Source organism: Cricetulus griseus, chromosome 4 (genome assembly GCF_003668045.3).
Source record: "Cricetulus griseus strain 17A/GY chromosome 4, alternate assembly CriGri-PICRH-1.0, whole genome shotgun sequence".
NCBI classification, from domain to species: Eukaryota; Metazoa; Chordata; class Mammalia; order Rodentia; family Cricetidae; genus Cricetulus; species Cricetulus griseus.
Window position 1 is genome coordinate 166,154,358 of NC_048597.1, and position 20,079 is coordinate 166,174,436.

General features: G+C 49.6%; 2 protein-coding genes across 10 annotated transcripts in view; one reads left to right on the forward strand and one right to left on the reverse strand.

The window, feature by feature from the left end:
- The first annotated feature begins 3,602 nt into the window (after positions 1 to 3,602).
- Sh2d7 (SH2 domain containing 7) lies at positions 3,603 to 12,864 on the forward strand. Its single transcript, XM_027415061.2, has 6 exons — positions 3,603 to 3,778; positions 5,035 to 5,124; positions 8,337 to 8,502; positions 8,737 to 8,943; positions 10,383 to 11,069; positions 12,814 to 12,864. The coding sequence occupies exons 1-6, from the start codon at positions 3,603 to 3,605 to the stop codon at positions 12,862 to 12,864; spliced, it is 1,377 nt and encodes a 458-aa protein (XP_027270862.1).
- A 1,425-nt stretch (positions 12,865 to 14,289) lies between these two features.
- Positions 14,290 to 20,079, reverse strand: part of Cib2 (calcium and integrin binding family member 2) — an 18,589-nt gene continuing 12,799 nt past the window's right edge. For all 9 annotated transcript variants that reach the window (XM_027415062.2, XM_027415065.2, XM_035443706.1 and 6 more), the window contains 4 exons: positions 19,745 to 19,856; positions 18,164 to 18,311; positions 15,392 to 15,587; positions 14,290 to 15,028 (listed from right to left, as the gene is read on the reverse strand). In XM_027415062.2, the coding sequence (XP_027270863.1) occupies positions 15,007 to 15,028; positions 15,392 to 15,587; positions 18,164 to 18,311; positions 19,745 to 19,856 (478 nt within the window). In that variant the 3' untranslated portion in view covers positions 14,290 to 15,006. The remainder of the gene's footprint in view (positions 15,029 to 15,391; positions 15,588 to 18,163; positions 18,312 to 19,744; positions 19,857 to 20,079) is intronic.

A 20,079-nucleotide genomic window follows, 5' to 3' on the forward strand; every position in this document is an offset into this window, starting at 1 on the left:
CAAAGGAGTTAACTCAGTTGACCTTCCAAATGACAAGCTGCTGCTATAGTTTGGATGTGGTTTGTCCCCTTAGGGGTTATGTGTTGGAAGCTTGAACTTCAGAGTGTCCATGTTGGGAGGTGGTGGAACCCTGAAGGAGGCTCAGAAGAAGACAGCTCATTGGGGAGCATTGTCCTTGGAAGGGATTAATTAATTCAGTTTTCATGGAATTCTAGAAAGTTCTAAACAAAGTGAGTTATTATAAAAGAGCTAATGTTGTCCTCTCTGGCCATGTGATTGTTCCTTCTCAATCATGTCCCCATGACAGCATCCACTACCCTGTAAAATAGCCAGAGGCCTCTGCCAGAGATCCAATGGGTGGGACTGCCCATTCTTAGCCTTCTAGCCTCCAAAACTATGCATTAAATAAATCTCTTTTCTTTACAAAGTACCCAGCCTTGGGTGTTTCATTGTAGCAATGCAAAATGAGCTAATACACATGTCATGTTATTATCGTCATTTCAAAGATGAAGACACCAGAGGTTAGAAAAGTTATAACATTTGATTAAGGGTCACACAGCTATCAAGCCGATGTGAACCATGGAAATGTGGCTGGGGCATCCTCTCTTTTTTCAGTAAGTGGTTTCTATTGAGGTAGAACATGTACTTAGCAAAGAGCATAAACTATGTGCCATGAAGTTTCATAGTGAGCATGCCACCCAAATCAGAAAGTGGAAATATGCCAGCACTGAACGGCTCCTGGTCCCTTCCTGGAAGTCATTAAACTCTCCTCCCTTCCCCACTATAGCCTCTGCTCTTAATTTCTAGCATCATCGATTAGTTCTGTTTTGTTTTGAATTTATGTAAATGATCTTTCACTCTTTACCATTTTGCTCCTACTCATTCTAATGGCCTCAGAGTCTAAACAATAACCTTTTATGTCTAGTATATGAACAAACAGGTATCACCAATGGCTCAGCAACCCTCTGATCTCCCATGCCACTGTGATGGGAAGGAGAATCCAATCCACATTTTGGAGGGGGTGCTGATTGCTTCTGCTGATTCAGGGTCCTCCAGCCTCAGTTACTGTTGTGGAATGTTGACACTGGAGATTGGGAATCTTTGTGTGAACAAAGTGTTCTGCTGCCCTAAAATGTTCTGATCCCAAACATCTTGTCTTTGCCCTTACTTTCCCCGTGGTTGGCAACAGCCTCTCTTCCCCCACGTGCTTGGCTTCCTCCTTCAAGCACCCACTGTCACTCTCGGGTAAGACTGACTCCAACCCATGGCATGCAGCCCACGTGCTCTGTCTTCCTCTCCCTGCCTCCTGCAGACTAAGCACATCCGGCATGATGTTCCACATACATGTGCAAATGTGTATTGTCGGTCTACCTCCATTAGTAATAAGTGCTTCTCCTGGACTGGGGAGATGACTCAGTAGGTCAAGTGCTTGCTTCACAATCATGAAGACCTGAATTTGGATCCCCAGCACTCCCATAAAAGCTGAACACACTGAGAGGCAGAAAACGGTAGATCCCAGAACCGGATAGTCTACTTCAAACAGTAACTCCAGGTTCAGTGAGAGACCCTGTCTCAAAAATCAGGTGGAGAGAGTGATAGGGGAGGGCACCCAATACCAAACTCTAACTTCCACACACATATGCATGGTGCATACCTGCATGCTCTCTCTCTCTCTCTCTCTCTCTCTCTCTCTCTCTCTCTCTCTCTCTCACACACACACACACACACACACACACACACACACAAAACTTCTAACTTCCACACACATATACATGGTGCATACCTGCATGCTCGCTCTCTCTCTCTCTCTCTCTCTCTCTCTCTCTCTCTCTCTCTCGCACACACACACACACACACACACACACACACACACAAAACTTCTAACTTCCACACACATATACATGGTGCATACCTGCATGCTCTCTCTCTCTCTTTCTCTCTCTCTCTCTCTTCTCTCTCTCTCTCTCTCTCTCTCTCTCTCACACACACACACACACACACACACACATACACCAACAATAACAAAAATGTTTTCCCAGCTGCTGTGGCCTTGTTCCCAGATTTATATGGCACACAGTAGGTACTTGATACAACCTGCAGTGGAAAGAAAAATTAATCAGCATGGAACTTCCCCATCAAGACACAAAAAGCCTCTGCGGGGGCAGGATACATCGAATTTAAATCCAGGGCTTTGCTAATAGGGGCTGTGTTGCGATTGCAGCCAGTGTCTATTCCTCAGCTGAGGCAAAGACTGGAGATTGGGAGAAAACAGGCCAAAATTCATCTGCCCCTCACCAGGCTGCTATGGTAGCCTCCTGTTAGTGACTCTAGTCAGCCTGTCCCTCACCAGGCTGCTATGGTAGCCCCCTGCTAGTGACTCTAGTCAGCCTGTCACTCACCAGGCTGCTATGGTAGCCTCCTGTTAGTGACTCTAGTCAGCCTGTCCCTCACCAGGCTGCTATGGTAGCCTCCTGTTAGTGACTCTAGTCAGCCTGTCCCTCACCAGGCTGCTATGGTAGCCCCCTGCTAGTGACTCTAGTCAGCCTGTCACTCACCAGGCTGCTATGGTAGCCTCCTGCTAGTGACTCTAGTCAGCCTGTCCCTCACCAGGCTGCTATGGTAGCCCCCTGCTAGTGACTCTAGTCAGCCTGTCCCTCACCAGGTGACTGTGGTAGCCTCCTGCTAGTGACTCTAGTCAGCCTGTCACTCACCAGGCTGCTATGGTAGCCTCCTGCTAGTGACTCTAGTCAGCCTGTCACTCACCAGGCTGCTATGGTAGCCTCCTGTTAGTGACTCTAGTCAGCCTGTCCCTCACCAGGCTGCTATGGTAGCCCCCTGCTAGTGACTCTAGTCAGCCTGTCACTCACCAGGCTGCTATGGTAGCCTCCTGCTAGTGACTCTAGTCAGCCTGTCACTCACCAGGCTGCTATGGTAGCCTCCTGCTAGTGACTCTAGTCAGCCTGTCCCTCACCAGGCTGCTATGGTAGCCCCCTGCTAGTGACTCTAGTCAGCCTGTCCCTCACCAGGTGACTGTGGTAGCCTCCTGCTAGTGACTCTAGTCAGCCTGTCACTCACCAGGCTGCTATGGTAGCCTCCTGCTAGTGACTCTAGTCAGCCTGTCACTCACCAGGCTGCTATGGTAGCCTCCTGCTAGTGACTCTAGTCAGCCTGTCACTCACCAGGTGACTGTGGTAGCCTCCTGCTAGTGACTCTAGTCAGCCTGTCACTCACCAGGCTGCTATGGTAGCCTCCTGCTAGTGACTCTAGTCAGCCTGTCACTCACCAGGCTGCTATGGTAGCCTCCTGCTAGTGACTCTAGTCAGCCTGTCCCTCACCAGGCTGCTATGGTAGCCCCCTGCTAGTGACTCTAGCAGCCTGTCCCTCACCAGGTGACTGTGGTAGCCTCCTGCTAGTGACTCTAGCCAGTCAAAAACACCTGGCCCCAAAGCTTCACAAAGAAGCACCTGCCAGTCCAGAGGTAATAGGACTCTTGTATGCTGCAGGCATTGGGGAGGGTGTGGGTTCAGGCAAATGAGCTACATCACATACAGATATAAAGGACTGCAACCATCAGGACTTATTTCCTGTCAGTGCTCACCAGGATGGAGGGTGGTCCAGAGCAACTGCATCTGGCTAAGGCAATAGGGGAGGCAGGGGATGGGCGGGCCTTGGCTGAAATCCAGGAGTTGGCTCTGAAGTGGTTCATGGAGACACAGGCACCCTCTATCCTGCAGAATGGAGCTCTGCCCCCCTGGTTTCATGGATTCATCACCCGCAAGTAAGACTGCCCCTGACAACATGGCCAGCATGGCCCACAGTTCCTCAGGACAGAATATTGCCCAAGAATACTGGAACTCTGGGCTCCTGACCTTTCTCTCACTAGCCAGAACCCTGGGGGTGGAGGGGACAGATTAAGGAAGCTTCTGAAGGCAGGAATGAAGGGCATTTCCCTCCTGGGGTCTTTGCAGCTATGGGAAGGACAGAAAGTGGACCTGTCGGGGCTGGGCATGTTTAGATGAGCTCTGAGACTGTGTCATGCACCAGCTATTGTCACTAAGCTAGAGAACTGGCCAGGAAACCTAGACACATGCTTATCCTGGCATAGGGGCCAGAATGTGGGATTTGGCATTTTGATTGCTCTAGATTGCCAAGCTTCCCAATACTAGATGGAGGAAGGAATGAGAGGCAAAGCCCACCAGGTCCTGGCCCAGTGCCTCACACAGCACCAGAGACAGTTTTCTGAATAACATGAGGCTGCATGTTCAGGGGGGACCTGCGTGCCTGCTTTAATACTCTGCTGTCACTGTCTCCACACTCTTTGTTAGGAAATAAGGGATCCTACATAATCATTTGGCACTGACCCCTACAAATTACGAAGGTAGCTCTGACTTGGTGAGTAAGTGGATAAAGAAATATATGGCCTGTGTTCTGCCAAGCCAATAAAAAAAAAAGAAGCTAGAATTTTCTGCCGTGCCTCCAAAACACTTGACATTGTGTAAAAGGACATGAAAGGAGTTGGGGGGGGGCGGGGGTGAGTTCCTGTAAACTTCTCTTGTAGCCAAGCTTGAGACATAGCAGCAGCTCTTTGCTGCAGAAACTCTTAAGCAGTACACATCTTGCATAACTGTACACCTAGCCCCAAGAGAGGGATTCCTGCCAATGCAAAAGTCTCCAGCCCTGTGGCATCATTCTCACTATGTAGTTATCCAGGTGGAAAGCAAGTAGCTGCAGGCAGTGTCCACTGCACCGGCTGGCAAGGCCTCAGTGGGGAGGGGAAGGCGCCTCAGGACTCACATCCAACTCCAGGCTGAGTCTCTAGTTTGCTCATGTGAGCCAGGACCAAGCATGGATTGCACCTTAAGAGGCCTCAGAGCCAGTCAGAGGTCTAAGAAGGTTCTCTATCAAGGGCTAAAAGACTGCCTCAATCTAGGACTCAAAGCCAAGGCTTGCAAGGATCCCGAGGCAGGTCTAATTCAGACTGCTTGGTTGTTATGAGGGGTACAAACCCCAGTTAATGGCATGTCCTCTGTTCAGGCAGACAGAGCAGCTACTCAGGGACAAAGCTCTTGGTTCCTTCCTTGTCCGCCTCAGTGATCGGGCCGTCGGCTACATCTTGTCTTACAGGTAAGTGGGAAGCCCTTTATGAAGGGCCAGGCAGCCTCAAAACTCCATAACCCAGAGCCTGCTTATAAACAGGGAGGCCCAGAAGCCCTGTCTGGTTTTGCCTGGGCCCCAGCTCCATGATCCATCCGTCCCATGCTTGGCCAACCCTTTTGGAGCAGCAGCACTGACCATATGCCAAGGACAGTGCTGCAGCCTCCAAAGGGGTGAGGGGAGGCAGATAAAACACCTTCCTGCTGGGCACAGGTGAACTCTGAGCCCAGTAAGGGAGGAATAGCTATTTGCTGGTGGGAAGAAGGCATGGTTGGGTATAACAAGATCTTCTAGCAGATGGACTGGCATGAACAGAAGTGTAAGGTTTTGAGAGCCCCCAGGTCTCTAGGTGCAGCAGGATACAGGGTATCCGGGGACAGGATAGCTTTGTATGAGAATTCTGATACAGAGAAGGGATCCAAGCAGACTGTCACTTCACCCGGGTCCTCCTAACAGCATAAGGAGGGAGAACTGCAGATAGTCTAGAGGTGTAAAGGCTGTGGGGGACCCATGCCATCATTGACTATGAAGATCTTGGGTCTTAGTCATGTAAGGCTATGAGACAAAAGAGGAGGAGACATGGGCCTAGTACGAAGTCAGAGGTGATGACGGCAAACCCCGGTCTGAAAGTGGGCTGAGTTGGGAAGGTAGAAGGCTCTCACTGGAGACCTGGAAGGAGGCCAGGGCTGCAGGGCAAACTTCCAAGTCTTCAGATTCTGATTCAAATTATGTGCACAGACTCTCCTTGTTCAGATCCTATCCCAGAGGAAGTTTCTTTGCCTCTCCGTGCCCCTGCCATCTCATATGTAAAATAGGAACATTCTAGTTATCTACCATATCACAGGACGACTGGAAGTGCTCAATAAGATGACGCTTTTGAAAGTGCCTGGCACAGAGTGCACAAGCCATGGAAGGTCTAAACAAATATTAATCATTGATCAGAACTCATTTCCCCCAGACACTACTTTGGGCACTTTGAAATATAACAAGTAAGCATTTTTCAAATCTCTTTTCAGTTTTGATTTTCCTTTATTCTGTATTTCTTTGAGCTTCTCTCTCTCTCAGGAGACCTTAGGCAGAATGCCGCCTTATAAAAGGCAGTGAGAGGAAGTGCTCAGAGAGGTAGAAATAGTCCAAAGGGACAGAAGAGTCCAGAGATGAGCAGCATCCTGATTCACACCGTTCCTAGTTTTCCTATAATTGGCACAAGGCACATGATATGCAAATTAGGGGGTGTACAAGGTACAACAATTAATAACAATACAAGGATCATAGATCCAAGGTAGAAAACAATAATCTTTCTTAAAAGAAACAAGAGAACAGTCCAATAAGCAAACTAACTGCCTTAGAATGGGATAAACAAAATTTTCTTAGACATAAAAAGCACTCACTATAAAAGACTGGTATATTTGGATGTGAAGGCAATCTGGCTGTGATATCTGTCACCCCATTGATGGCCAGGATGGACTCAGCTGGTCTGGATGGCTGGATGGAGTGTCTCCTTCCTCCCTCGCCACAACATGTGCATCCTTCCTGAAATTGAAGAGAACGGCCTTCCCAGAATAGAGGAAGAACCCCACACAAGCTCTCTGTGTATGTGTGTATATGTATGTGTGTGCATGTGTGTGTGTATGTATGTGTGTGTGTATGTATGTATATGTGTGTGCATGCGTGTATGTATATGTATATGTGTGTGTATTCGTGTGTGTATGTATGTGTGTGCATGTGTGTGTATGTGTATGTGTGCGTGAATGTATATATGTATGTGTGTGCATGTGTGTGTATGTGTATGTGTGCGTGAATGTATATATGTATGTGTGTGCATGTGTGTGTATGTGTATGTGTGCATGAATGTATGTATGTATGTGTGTGCATGTGTGTATATTTGTGTGTGTATATGTGTGTATTCATGTGTGTATGTATGTATGTGTGTGCATGTATGTATGTGTATGTGTGTGTACATATCTTTTGATTTATCTTGCTCCTGCTGCTCTTTGGCATATTCTCAGTAGATGTCAGCACATGCATTCACAGAAGATAAGCGTAACAGCTATATTTATAACAACCTCAATAAGGAAACAGCCCAAATACCCAACAGACTATAGGTTTTCTATCAGATGAGACACTACACATAACTTTTGAAAGGAAGAAGTTAAATCTACTTGGACCTTAGTGAATTTGAAACAAAATACATCTAGTGAAGGAAATGAGATACAAATGAGGATTTTTGCATAATTTTCATTTATTTGAAATTCCATAAAGGAAAAAACAAAGTATCGCAATAGGGTCAGAGAGAGGCCACCTGTGGCAGGGAGGGGCCAGGCAAGGTTTTATATCCTGATCTTCACATGGTTACACGGGCATGACGTGTGCTTCACACCCATGATGTGTGTTCTGTGTTTAAATCATTCTTGCATTAAATAAAAGAAAAATCAAGAGGGTGGGACTTTGTAGGAGGGGAGGTTCAGTTGTTCTGGAGGATGGGGTCTGGATGAAGCTGAATGGTAAAGGGTTGGATCGTGTCGTTACTGGAGGCTTTGGTACTTCCTTCCTCAGTGTTTTTATGTTTATGGGTTGTTACTGTCTTTCATTCATTTTGAGCTTCTAAAATACAGTATTAGCCAAGCATGGTAACTCATACCTCTTGTCCTAGCACTGGAGAGACTGGGGCAGGAGGATCCACCTGAGTTTGAGGCCAACCTGGACCATATAGCCGTAGGCTAGCCTGGACTATAAAGTGAGATCTTCTCTCAAGAATAAATGAGTAAACAATTAAAGGATTTAAAGTTAAGATAGCTAAGTAAGCCAGGCGTTAGTGGCACACACCTTTAATCCTAGCACTCGGGAGGCAGAGGCAGGCAGATCTCTGTGAGTTCAAGGCCAGCCTGGTCTCCAGAGCAAGTGCCAGGATAGGCTCCAAAGCTACACAGAGAAACCCTGTCTCCGGAAGAAAAAAAAAAAAAAAGATAGCTAAGTAAATAGGGCTGGGGGCATGGTTCAATGTCACAGCACTTGCACAGCATGTGTGAGGCCATTTGAGCCCCCTGCCCCCGCCATTCCCCTAGGAACACATGGGGAGGGTAGCACTTGGTCAGATGAGTCTATGATGGAAATCGTCAGAGGCATAGCTGGCCCACTTGTAGCCAGCAGTCCAACCCAGCCCACCTGTAATTGTGTTGCAGGGGTAGTGATCGATGCCGTCATTTTGTTATCAACCAGCTCCGAAATCGACGCTACCTTGTCTCAGGAGACACCCTCAGCCACAGCACTCTGGATGAGCTCTTACGCCATTACCAGGAGGTGCAGCTTGAGCCTTTTGGGGAGACCCTTGCTGCTGCTTGCCCACGGGTAGGCACCCTTCTTCCCAGAGTGAGGGAGGTGGGACAGGGTGTCAGACTTGGGGCGGCAATTACACAGGCACATCTTATCAAGGGAACTCAGAGGAGTCATGGCCCTCATTCAACAACGTACCTTACCCACAGTCAGAAACCTAGTGGGATGTTCCCCTGCCGTCCCGGCAGGCAGTTTGAGGCTGCCAGTGTATGACTATAGCATGTTATATTGTATCCTCACTGCCTACAGCTAGAGGAAAATGACCTGTATGATGCTGTCAACACGGGTTTCCAGCAGACTAATATGGAAAATCCAGCTGCCATGGAATTTCCCACTGTGGTTGCTGACAAGACCACCAGCCCCCGCCTTCCTGCAAAGCCTCAGGTCTCCTTCCTGCACACCAAGAAAGACCTGGATGTGAATTCCTGGACTCTCTTGAAAGAGGAGAATGTGGAGGTGAGGAGGATTCTGTGCCACATTGGCTGATGGCTGCTAGCTTGGGATGTGGGTGGGGGTCATGCCACAGCCAGGTCCTTAGAAACCACCAGAGCAGTATCTTCAGGCATAGAGGGTGAACATCAGGCCCACAGTGTAAGAAGCATAACTTAGTGTCAGTCCCCAGGGATTCACCAATGCTATCGCCTGCCCTGGTCATCTGGATAGAGTTCAAACCTAGACTAGACTTTTCTGCTTTCTCTCCGAGAGACTTTATGTGAGGCACATACTCTCTGAGTCTATTTACCATTCCCGATGTTTTTGGGAGGCCTCAATGAGAACAGTTATGAGATACCCGAAAACCACTTAGTAAACTGTAAAACGGGATGTCTGTCTGATGGGATAGGCTCAGAGAATGTCCTTGATACCTAGACCACAGCATACCAAGGGTTTGGTTTTGGTTTTGCTTTAGTTTTGTTTTTCCAGACAGGGTTTCTCTGTGTAACAGCCCTGGCTGTCCTGGAACCCACTCTGTAGACCAGGCTGGCCTCAAACTCACAGAGATCTGCCTGCCTATGCCTCCTGAGTGCTGGGGATTAAAGGCGTGCGCCACCATGCCCAGCTGCCAAAGGACTTCTTAAACTCAAAATACAACCTAAAATCCCCAGGGTTTACAAGAGCATCTCCAGTATCCAAACCTCCTTCCCTTCCTCACCATGGCCGCATTGGCTTTCTAAATCTCCCTTAAGCCCACCAGCCTTTGAACTTGCTGTATACTCTGCCTGGGTCTCTTCTTTCCAGAAAGTGATGTCACTTGTCTCTTACTGCATTTCGTCTCTCCTTAAAAACGCCACCTGACCTACAGCCCATGCCGCCATTCCCACTTGTTATTTTCTCTACTGTTACCTGCCTTGCTCTCCACGGCACTGATCATGAGCTGACATGACACTACCTATGAAGCATTTTCATATATCATATGCTACATCAAATCCTTGTATACTCTTTAGCACAGCCCCCATGGTGTGGGTTTCCAAATTAGAATGTAAACTCAAGCTGTCCTCAGGTCTTAAGACGGCCTGTCATGTAGTTGGTACTCAGTAAATACTTGTTGAAAGGATCTATGACCAATAGGCTTGGGATAAAGCTACTCTGTAAGGGTATGTAGCCATGAGTGAGTGAGCTCATGGGGACCTGAGGGACCAATGGACCATGCTGGAGGCAGGAGGACCAGGCAGGATGAGTTTGGGTTGGCTGTCAAACTGGTTACCTTGGATGCTAAGGAAAAGACTGTACTTAGAATCATAGAGACAGGAAACATGAAGGTCATGAACCAACCCTTGCATATGCTAGCCAAACTGAAGCAAAAAAGGGGAAGGGAGGCTTATAAAGATAGCTCGGGGGTATGAGGTCATGGTAACAGTGGGGTGCTTTTAAAGACATTCTCTGTCCCTCTCTCCCAGGCACACATTCGAGTGCCCCCTATTCCTCAGAGGAGTCCCTCTTTTCTGGATGAGCCTTCTGCAGGCCCCAATGACATCATTTACGCAGACTTGAAGAAGATGAACTTGGCACAGCAAGGCCTGGGCACAGATATGTGTGGCAGGCACAGGCTACCTCCAGCTGGCTGCCTGGCTTGTTCTCCAGGCAGGAAGTCCTCAAAGAAACTCTCAGATGAAGACCAGAGCAACCCCAATAGTCCAGAGCCTGCTCCATCTGGGGTGAAGACAGACCAGAATGCTACCATGCCTTATGCTTCCTTGGGATTCTCCCTACCCCCCAATTCTGAGGCCGTGGGATCACAGCCTACTACTTGGAGGCAGGGGTTTCTAAAGTTGAGCCACGAGGCTCAGTCCTCCTCTGAAGCCAGTTCTGTAGATACCTACCAGCTTGTTGGGACAGCAGGCCTACTTCAGGAGGGTAGGGACAGACCAGACCAAGAAGGCAGTACTTACGAGCAGATTCCACCCTGCTGGCATGGCACTGCCAAGCTCCCATACCCTGGAGTCAGTCCCACATACAGCCAACTCTCAGGGCCCATGGACTGTGGCCATGAGAAGATCTTGGGGACCTCTCAGCTCCCAGAGCCAGGGAACACCTATGAGCAAATCCCAGCCTCCAAGAACAAGGATACTGGACGGGTGAACAAGGTGAGTTCCCTGAGGGGGTGGGTGGCCAGGTCCTTACAAAATACCTGGTGATCCAGACATGGTGGGACACGTCATTAATTCCAGCACTAGAATAGCAGAATCAGGAAGGTTTTTGTGAGTTTGAGGCCAGCCTGGCTTATATAGTGAACTCTAGGATGCCAGAACTATAGAGAGAGAAACTATGTATGGTCCTCAAGCATGAAGAGGTTACTGCTCAGAAGTGCCCAGAACTTTCCACCTAGTGATATATGGGTGAGATTAACAGTTACTAGATTGTGGGGTAAAATGGGGGCTTCCAGCCCACCCAAGAGCTTTCTCTATGGCAACCCCACTGTAGGGCTCTGGGAACCACTGGCAGATAGAAAGGAGGCCCTTGGCCCTAGTCATGAATAAGCAGCTCTCTAGCCTGTGGCTTTGGTCATGACAATTTCCCTGAAGATCAGGGATGCCAAATTCATCAAGATAAAAATACAACGCATCTAGTTAAATTTGAATTGTACATAAACCAGTAGTTTGTTTTTTTTTTTTTTTTTTTTTTTTTTTGGTTTTGGGGGTTTTCTTGTTTTGGTTTTTTGAGACAGGGTTTCTCTGTGTCTTTGGAGGCTGTCTTGGAGCTAGCTCTCGTAGACCAGGCTGGTCTTAAACTCACAGAGATCTGCCTGCCTCTGCCTCCTATGTGCTGGGATTAAAGGCATGTGTCACCACCACCAGACTTAAACCGGAAGTTTTAATATGTCTCAAAAAATCATAAGTTTCTTATTTACCTAGAACTCAGATTTAACTGAGCAGCCTGTAGTTTTACTTGGCAACCTTACCCAGGCTCTCTCTTCCTTGTCTGTAAAATGGGCTGACCATCTGGTTATGCCCATGGCAGCTGCCCAAGGAAAGTGTCCCACATCCTCTCTTGACAAGACACTGTCGAGGTGGCTTTCAGTGAATAGGGCGGCTATTTCTGAGAATTCATGATAGAAAGGAGAACATGGAGGGCTGGGTAAGAACACCAGAGGGAGGTGGCTACTCCTGGGTCCCCAGGGAGGCATCTGAGCCCACCAAGCCCCTCTCAATCCCTCAGCTGCCTATACCTGTGAACAAGAGGATAGAAAGGTCCCTTCCTGCGGACACAGCCTCAAGTCTGGGAAGCTGAGGCTGGCCTGAACAGGGACATCCTGAGCTTTAGAGCAAAGGCCTGCAGGGGAACCAGCTCCTCCCTCAGCGCAGGGCTGTGTCCTCCTGCTCCAGCTCTTATCCCCATCATTCTCTGAGGTGTTGGTCCTCTGAGGCCTAGGCAGTGGACAGTCCTTTAAGGACCTCCGAAGCCATGTCTGCTCTTCCCCTAAATGTCCCCATGTCCTCCTCTAACCCTGGGAGTCCTGTATATGACCCCATCCTCCTCCATCCTGTCCCACCAGGGCACAGCAAGGCCCCAGCTGGGTAGGAGGGGGCAGAATCTCCAGGACATACTCAGGAGGGAAGACAATGCTCTTCAGAATTTTCCACCTCTTTTTTACCTTCCTCTCTTCCCATCACACTTCTTAGCCAAAAGCAAATCCTCATCTTAAATTTGAAGGCTGAAAGTGGGCGTTGGGGCCCTGGAGAGGCTTGTGGGAGCCATACCAGCATTGCATTTTGGCGTCATTTCTCTAGCTTGGGCCCTCACCCCAGACCCAAGCTAAGAGCTTCTGACCCTGGGTCTTTCCTTCTCTGCTGGGGAGTCCAGGCCCCAACACCTCTCCCTTCCTTCCAGCCTGACAAGTTCCGGAGGTTCTTCTTCACAGACAAGAGGCACAAATTCTGAGGGAGGCCTGGTATCCAGAGGGAGTCCTGGTACCCAGGCCACACCTGGGATTACTGGATACCCTCAGCTCACCTGAAGATGTGACACAACCAGCGACTGTGGAACCAGGTTCTAGGATGCAGCCTGGGTACCACCTGGGAAGGCACAGGAGAGACTTTGGCAAAGCGTGCAACTCCTGGATATGTCCTCAATGCTGTCCATCCACACAATGAAGGAAATAAGGCCAGCAAGAGTAAGGACTAACTAAAGGCAGGGCTGGGTGAATGAACATGTAGAGGCCTGGGCTGATGAACATGTGGAGCTGCCTCATACCTCAGATGCTTAACAAGCATGTGGCAGGCCCCCTGCTAAGACATTCTTCCAACTGGCTAAATGACATCTTCTGAGAACAAAGCAGTTCCCTTCCTCATGGTGGTCTTGCTGGGTGATAGGAGAAGGCCAGGAGCCACATCCTCTGTACCTGCCCCAGGAGAATTAGAGCAAGAGGCTGAGTCCAGCCAAGGTCCAGCCCTGGCTGACTCCGGCAGCAGGCTGGAAACTAACCCCAGTCTTTCTGGGAACTGCCAGGAACTCCCAGCTCCCAGGAACTCCCCCAGTCTTCCTGTTCAGCTTCTCCATCTGTAACCTAGCCTCACTATGCATGCTCCTAGCTTGCACTACATATGAAGAAACTGAGACCCACAACTCATTTGAGGACATAATCGGTGAGGGCCTGAACAGACAGCCCTTGTTGAGGCAGGCTTAAGCTTGGGATGCACTTCTGGGCATCATCTGAAGCCAGCCTACGTGAGCAGGTCACCCCTTCCTGCCCTCTGCCTCCAGCCAGTCCTGACCTGTGGATCAACACAGATTCCTCCATGAAACCCATCAGCCTGGTGGTTCCCTGCAGAGAGGTCCTAGGGCTTTGCCAGGTCACCAGCTTTGGAACGGGGCACTTAGGCCTCTTGCTCCAACTGTTCCCTTGGCCAAGCTAGCTCTCCCAGGGATCTTCTCCTGTTTTGTACCACTCCCCTTGTCCATGTGTCCCCACTAGCACAGGGAGAGCAACTAACCTGCTTTCTTCTCTCTCTCTACCCTGCCTCTATTCACTGGAGGCAAGAAACCAAGACCGCAGTGCCCACCTCCACACACCTCCACCCAGGCTCTGGGCAGAACTGGCTCAGGGCACATTTGTGAGGAAAGCTATTTCTTGGTAGACATTGTGATGAAAGGTTTAAGAGTAGTGGGACAGCCTGGAGCAAACAGTGGTGAGCACTTGTTAGGCAGATGTAACTGCTACTAGAGAAATGGAAACAATCTCACCTGAAACCCATTAGCACCAGACCTGGAGTGCAGTGCTTCCCCCAGGCTAAGACTTCCCAGACTGCCTGGAAGGTACCACTGAGCATTCCTAAGGCTAATTCCTAACGTGACAGACACCGAAAGTGCAGGACACAAAAGTGTTTTATTCCTAGGAGTTCACAAATCTGAGGTCAGCACACACCAGTGACACCATGCCATTGGGGAGGGTAGGTGTGGTAGTGTTCAAGACACAGGGGCAGAGCCCTTTGGACCTACTGCTTATACAGCTTCACATTGGGAAAGTAGAGGATGGGGGAGTTTTGGGGGGTGGGAGGGTAACAGCCCAGCCTTGATTTTAGTAAAAGATTGCATAGCTTGTTAAAACCCCAGTCTCTGTTTTTTTTTTTTTTTTTTTTTTTTTTGCAATTAGCCCTGGGTGTCTTCCCAGTATATGGATAATCCAGCCCCACCTCTCCTGCTAGGTTTCCCATCTTCCCCTCCTAGGAGGACACTGCTAGGTGAGAAAAGGACAGGGCAGGAGAAGGGGTGGTTGAGAGGACCCTCAGGGGGACTGTTGATTTGGTGGGTGAACCACTGGGGACCCTGGGAAGGGTCTTGCTCTTTACAACCTCATCGATGTTAAGTTTTTTTTTTTATTTGTTTTTTGCTGAAAGGGCCACAGGAAATGTCCATGGGTGAGGAGAACCCCAGAGGCTACAGCCCCTTTCCTGAAGTGCCTGGAAACCACACCTGCACAGACAGCAGGCCAGAGGGTAGACTTCTAGGCCCCCAGAAGCCACACCTTCACAGACAGCAGGCCAGAGGGCAGACTTCTAGGCCCCTGCAGCCTTGGCAGTGTCCTCAGATTCGGATGTGGAAGGTGCTGGAAAGAGAAAGAGTAGAGAGGGTGAGAGGCTGTGGGCTGGGCAGAAGGCTCCACAGGGGAAAGCTAACCTAACCCTGGTTGTTCCCTTAAGGGAAGCTGCATAGAGGTAATTACAGGAGGCTCAGAAGGGGCAGATGTCCAGTGTCCAGCCTGCAGAGTCTCGATCCTCCCCATGCACCATGAAAGCTCTTGATCCCTCTCAGGATTGAGTAGTCATGTACCTGGGGAGCGGGGCTTCAACCTGCTACTTCAGGTCTGCATATATCATTGCCCATGGAGGCCCCATGAGACCAGGTAGCCAGCTGTGACCCTAATGCTCTGACCTATCCAACCCAAGCCCAGGCCCTGGGGTAACAGCACCTGAGAAAATCAGGGGCCTTGGCAATCATGTCCTCAAAATCAGCGAAGCCCAGCTTGCCATCACCATCCAAGTCAGCTTCCTCAATGACTTTGTCGCAGACAAGCACGACCTCATCCTCATCCAGCTCTGACTTAGTGAGTCGCGCCAGGGTCAGCTCTAAATCTTCTTTACAGATGAAATTGTCAGTGTTGAAGTCTGTGCGGTTACGAGGGTGAATAGAGAAGGTCAAGACAGGGCTGAGTCTCTCCAGGGGCTTCCAGGACAAAGGTGTCCTGGCCAGTGTTTCCCCTTCCTCCCGGGTGACCACACTGATTTCTCCCCAGCCTCTGGAGCCCCAGAGTATCTCTATGAACTCAGACAATAGTGGGGTTCCTTGAAACCAACAGGCTCACACACAAGGCCTATGTTAAGCATCCACAGTCAACAATTAACATTTGGGGAACCCACAAACCCCCACAATGACACTGCACACAGCCACAGCCCAAACACTTCCAAATCTGAAGCACACTGAAAACTTCCCACTGAAGCCAAATAGCCTTCCTGGCCTCACCCCATGGTGGACTCCTAGAGCCAGGGAAGTCAGAACCCAGAGAGGCCAAATACCGGAGTCCAAGTCAGAGATCCAGTCAGGATGGAGCAAGGACTCTGACTGGGTCCATTTGACTGTAGGACCTACACTTTCTAAATGGCACCTCATCACCTCTGGTAGGCCTCCAGACACACGTGACTAATTCCCACATATCTCATGTTGTATGTAGTAAATGTGTACAACTTAATCTGTCAATTAAAAACAAAAACAAGCCGGGCATTGGTGGCGCATGCCTTTAATCCCAGCACTCGGGAGGCAGAGGCAGGCAGATCTCTGTGAGTTTGAGGCCAGCCTGGTCTCCAGAGTGATGCCAGGATAGGCTCCAAAGCTACACAGAGAAACCCGGTCTCAAAAAAGCCAAAATAATAATAATAATAATAATAATAATAAAATAAAAACAAAAACAGAAGTCAAGTCAGGAGATGCAGGAGTCCCCTAGATCAGCAATTCTCAACCTGTGGGCCATGACCCTTTGGAGGTCACATATCAGATATCCTGCTGTCAGATATTTATATCATGATTCATAGCAGTAGCAAAATCACAGCTATGAAGTAGCAATGAAATCATTTCATGGTTGGGGGTCACCACAATATGAGGAACTTTATAAAAAGGGTCACAGCAGTGGGAAGGTTGAGAACTAGTGCCCTAGAGAGAGGCCAGAGCAGAGACAGCCTTTGTGCACAGAGTAAAGGGCAGTGCTGGGTCTCCTGGGCCAAAGGCACTAGCACTTTCCCAGAGCACAGCACAGTGGTTTTGTGGGCCCAAGCCATGTGCAGGCTCAGTCATCCTTTGTACCCCTCAGCACAGCTGCCAGCTTGGTCGCACTTGGTGTCACACATCTCTGATCAAGCATCACTGTCTAGACATCCTTCCCACTGAATGCCTGCTGCCCACTAGGCTCGCATGAATGGCAGTGATGAAGATGAAGATTCCTCATTTACCTAAACCATGCCTGAACTCTGCAGGTGAAGAAACAGAGCTGGAGAGGACAAGGACTTCCCTGAGGTCACAACCTGGCCAGAGTCAGACTTAGAGCAGAAGGAAGCCCTTCAGTGTAGCCTGAGCTGCCCACCTCTGCCCCTGCCTATGGAGGCCTCCACAGTGGGCGTGGAGTGGGGTTTATCTCTTCTCGTGAAGGGCCTACGGAAGGGTCCATGAGAAAGCCTGCTATCTGTGGAATGGGCTGGATAGAATCCTAAGCTAATTCAACAGTAAGAACCTGAGCCCCCCCCACCCCATGTGATCTGTACTTTCTTCTTGTAGGAAGACAACAGCCTTTCCCAGGGGCAGCACTGTGGGGTCCAAGACTGAGGAGTAATGGGTGAAATTTTAGAAGCTACATATATGAGGATGGACTGGAAGGGTCTGCTTTCTTATATGCAAGCACGATGTGCTGTACCATGTGTCTAAAACAAAGTCATTTGAAGTAATCACAAAAATAATAGGCAGCCCTTGATGGGCTCACTACTTTGAGATCCACCAGTTTCTCAAAGGTGCAGGAAGGTTTGGGGTCTTTTCTTCTGGTCCAGTAAAAGTTCAAATCGCTCCTTGGGCCTCTGTGATCTGACTTGGTAAGGATTTGACCCAGGTACAGTGAGTGAGCTGTGTGGCAGCCTTTATTTAGCTAAGGGAGAATTCTGTGAGACCAGTGCCCTCTAGTGGCCAGTATGTCTGCAGATTGGGGAAATGAGGGGACGCAGATTTCCCTCCTCGCCTGGCTCACCATGATACCCCAGAAACTCTCCTGTTTGGGCCCCAGATTTAGCCTATTTTTTTTTAAGTCCACAATTAAAACTTTCCCAGTGATCTTTCTAGAGCATAACCACCCTTCTCTGCCTAGTTTAATTCTCTGTCCTCCCACTGATCCCCCCCACCACCACCACATCCCAAACCATCTTCATCTTGTCAAGACTTACTGCTCACTCTGGTGGGGTATCTGTCCTCTTGTCTCCAGGGGACCAATCTCCCCTGGTCCTCTAGTCACTATTCCTCACCCTAATGCCCACCCAGGGTGGGAGTCTTTCCTTTTCTCTTTATATAGATTTCAGGCATGACTTGTGCCCTTGAGGCAGATGTTCTTCAAAGGGCAGTCTTAGTATGCCCAGCAATAACTGGATGCTCCAATGGCTCATACTCACTCCTTCAGCACCACAGCTCCGCCCTGCTGCCAGCCCCTCCTTACCATAGATCTTGAAGGCATAATTTGCCTTGAGCTCTCGGGGTGCCGACTCACAGAGCACAGAGAACATGTCCACAAAGTCATTGAAGGTGAGGTTCCCCTCGCCATCCTCAGAGAAAGCCTCCACAATCCTCTCCTTGAAGGGATTCTCCTGAAGATAAGCACAGCCGTCACTGAGGTAGGTGAGGCAGGAGCCTTGGCCCAGTCTGAGGGGAGCCTGTGACAACCTGAGTGGAAGCCTCCAGAACAAGGCAATAACCACAGCTACTTAACGGGTTATTGGAGGAGTTGCAGAGTTAGAGTGTGTGGGGCACTGATGCAGGACCTGACTCGGCACATGCTCCCATGCTACACAGGGTCCATACAGGAACACAGCAAACTCAGCAGAGCCTGCATGCCAACTGTCCCATTTTTCAGAGACACATACACAGGCTCCTTCCTCCACAAACTGGGCTGTGTCCCCAGAAAAACAAGACAACCTCTCTAGGAAGTCATTGGTTCGGGCAAATTCAGGCCAGACAGGTGAGGGATGGAAGTAAGGCCCCAACATGTCAGATAATTGGACCAACAAAAGCAGAAAGAGGTAGCCCTGATGCCTGTAGTCACACAGCCCATTTGTTCTCATTTCCAACACTGTCTCTATTCCTTCCAGAGATGCCAAGTCATCCAGGGCCCAGGTTCCTTCCATCACAGCTGCTCAGCCCAGATCAGTCTGAGAGGCCTTGAAACAAAGTTCCTACAGTCTCCATGACACTCATCCTGGTCTCCCATCCCCTCAAGGACAGGCAGTGTTTTCCAGGGCCAAGCCTGTGCCTGTCATCTCTCAGGACAGAGTTGGGATGCAGGCTGAAGGGGAGGCCACGCCAACTCCCACAGCCCTGTGGAATTATGCCCAATGCTGTGGGAGTGTCCTTTCTATATCCCACATGAAGAAATTGAGAAACTGTCGATGTATAGGTGGCCTGAAGACCCATAGCCTCCCTGGGAACATGGCCCAAACCCAAAGGAACATTCTAAAATGTCCGAATCTGGGTTGTGCCACTAGAGATGATCAAGAATCCATGACCATCCGGGTGTTGGTGGCACACGCCTTTAATCCCAGCACTCGGGAGACAGAGGCAGGCAGATCTCTGTGAGTTCGAGGCCAGCCTGGTCTACAGAGCTCGTGTCAGGATAGGCTCCAAAGCTACACAGAGAAACCCTGTCTCAAATCCCCCCCCAAAAAGAATCCATGACCAGATACAAAGAGAGAAAAATAATCTTAAAGAGCAGACCAAGGACTGCCAAGTACAGCCCAGGCTATCCCAACATAGGGACATACAGACTGGTGTGGGCAAATGTCTGGGCAATAGGCAGCCACAAATCCACAGTACACTTACCAAGCCCCACACGTTTCCATAATTCATTTATGCAAAGTGTACATTGGGAAACTGAGGCACAGAGAGTTTCAGAAGTCCACTTAGGGCAACACATTCACAATGGGTATAGCTAGGCTTCAGTCTGGATCTGGGCCCCTACTCCCTGTCCCGGTGTGGATTCCCCATGCTCCGACCCCCCCGCAGCAGCCGCTGGCCGCTGACATACCCGGAGCTCTGGCATCTGTATGATGAGGCTCATGGGCACATGGACGATGGGGCTCTTCCTGTAGTCCATGGGGACGAGGTTGGGGGCCAGCTCATAGAAGCGCGCATGGAGCCTTCGAGAGAAACAGAGGAAAAGCTAGGTCCTGCCATCCCTGGGCCCGGCGGACCCAGTGCCACCCTGCTAGGTTGAAAGAACTGTTCTCATCCAGGACCAAGTGAGGCGCCAATAGGAAGCTGTCTGCTCTGCCCACAGTGGCCATAGCTTGGAGAGGAAGCAGGTCCTGCCCAAATCCCGGTGATGGTGACAGAGCTGTGCCCAGGTCCTCCTTATTTCCA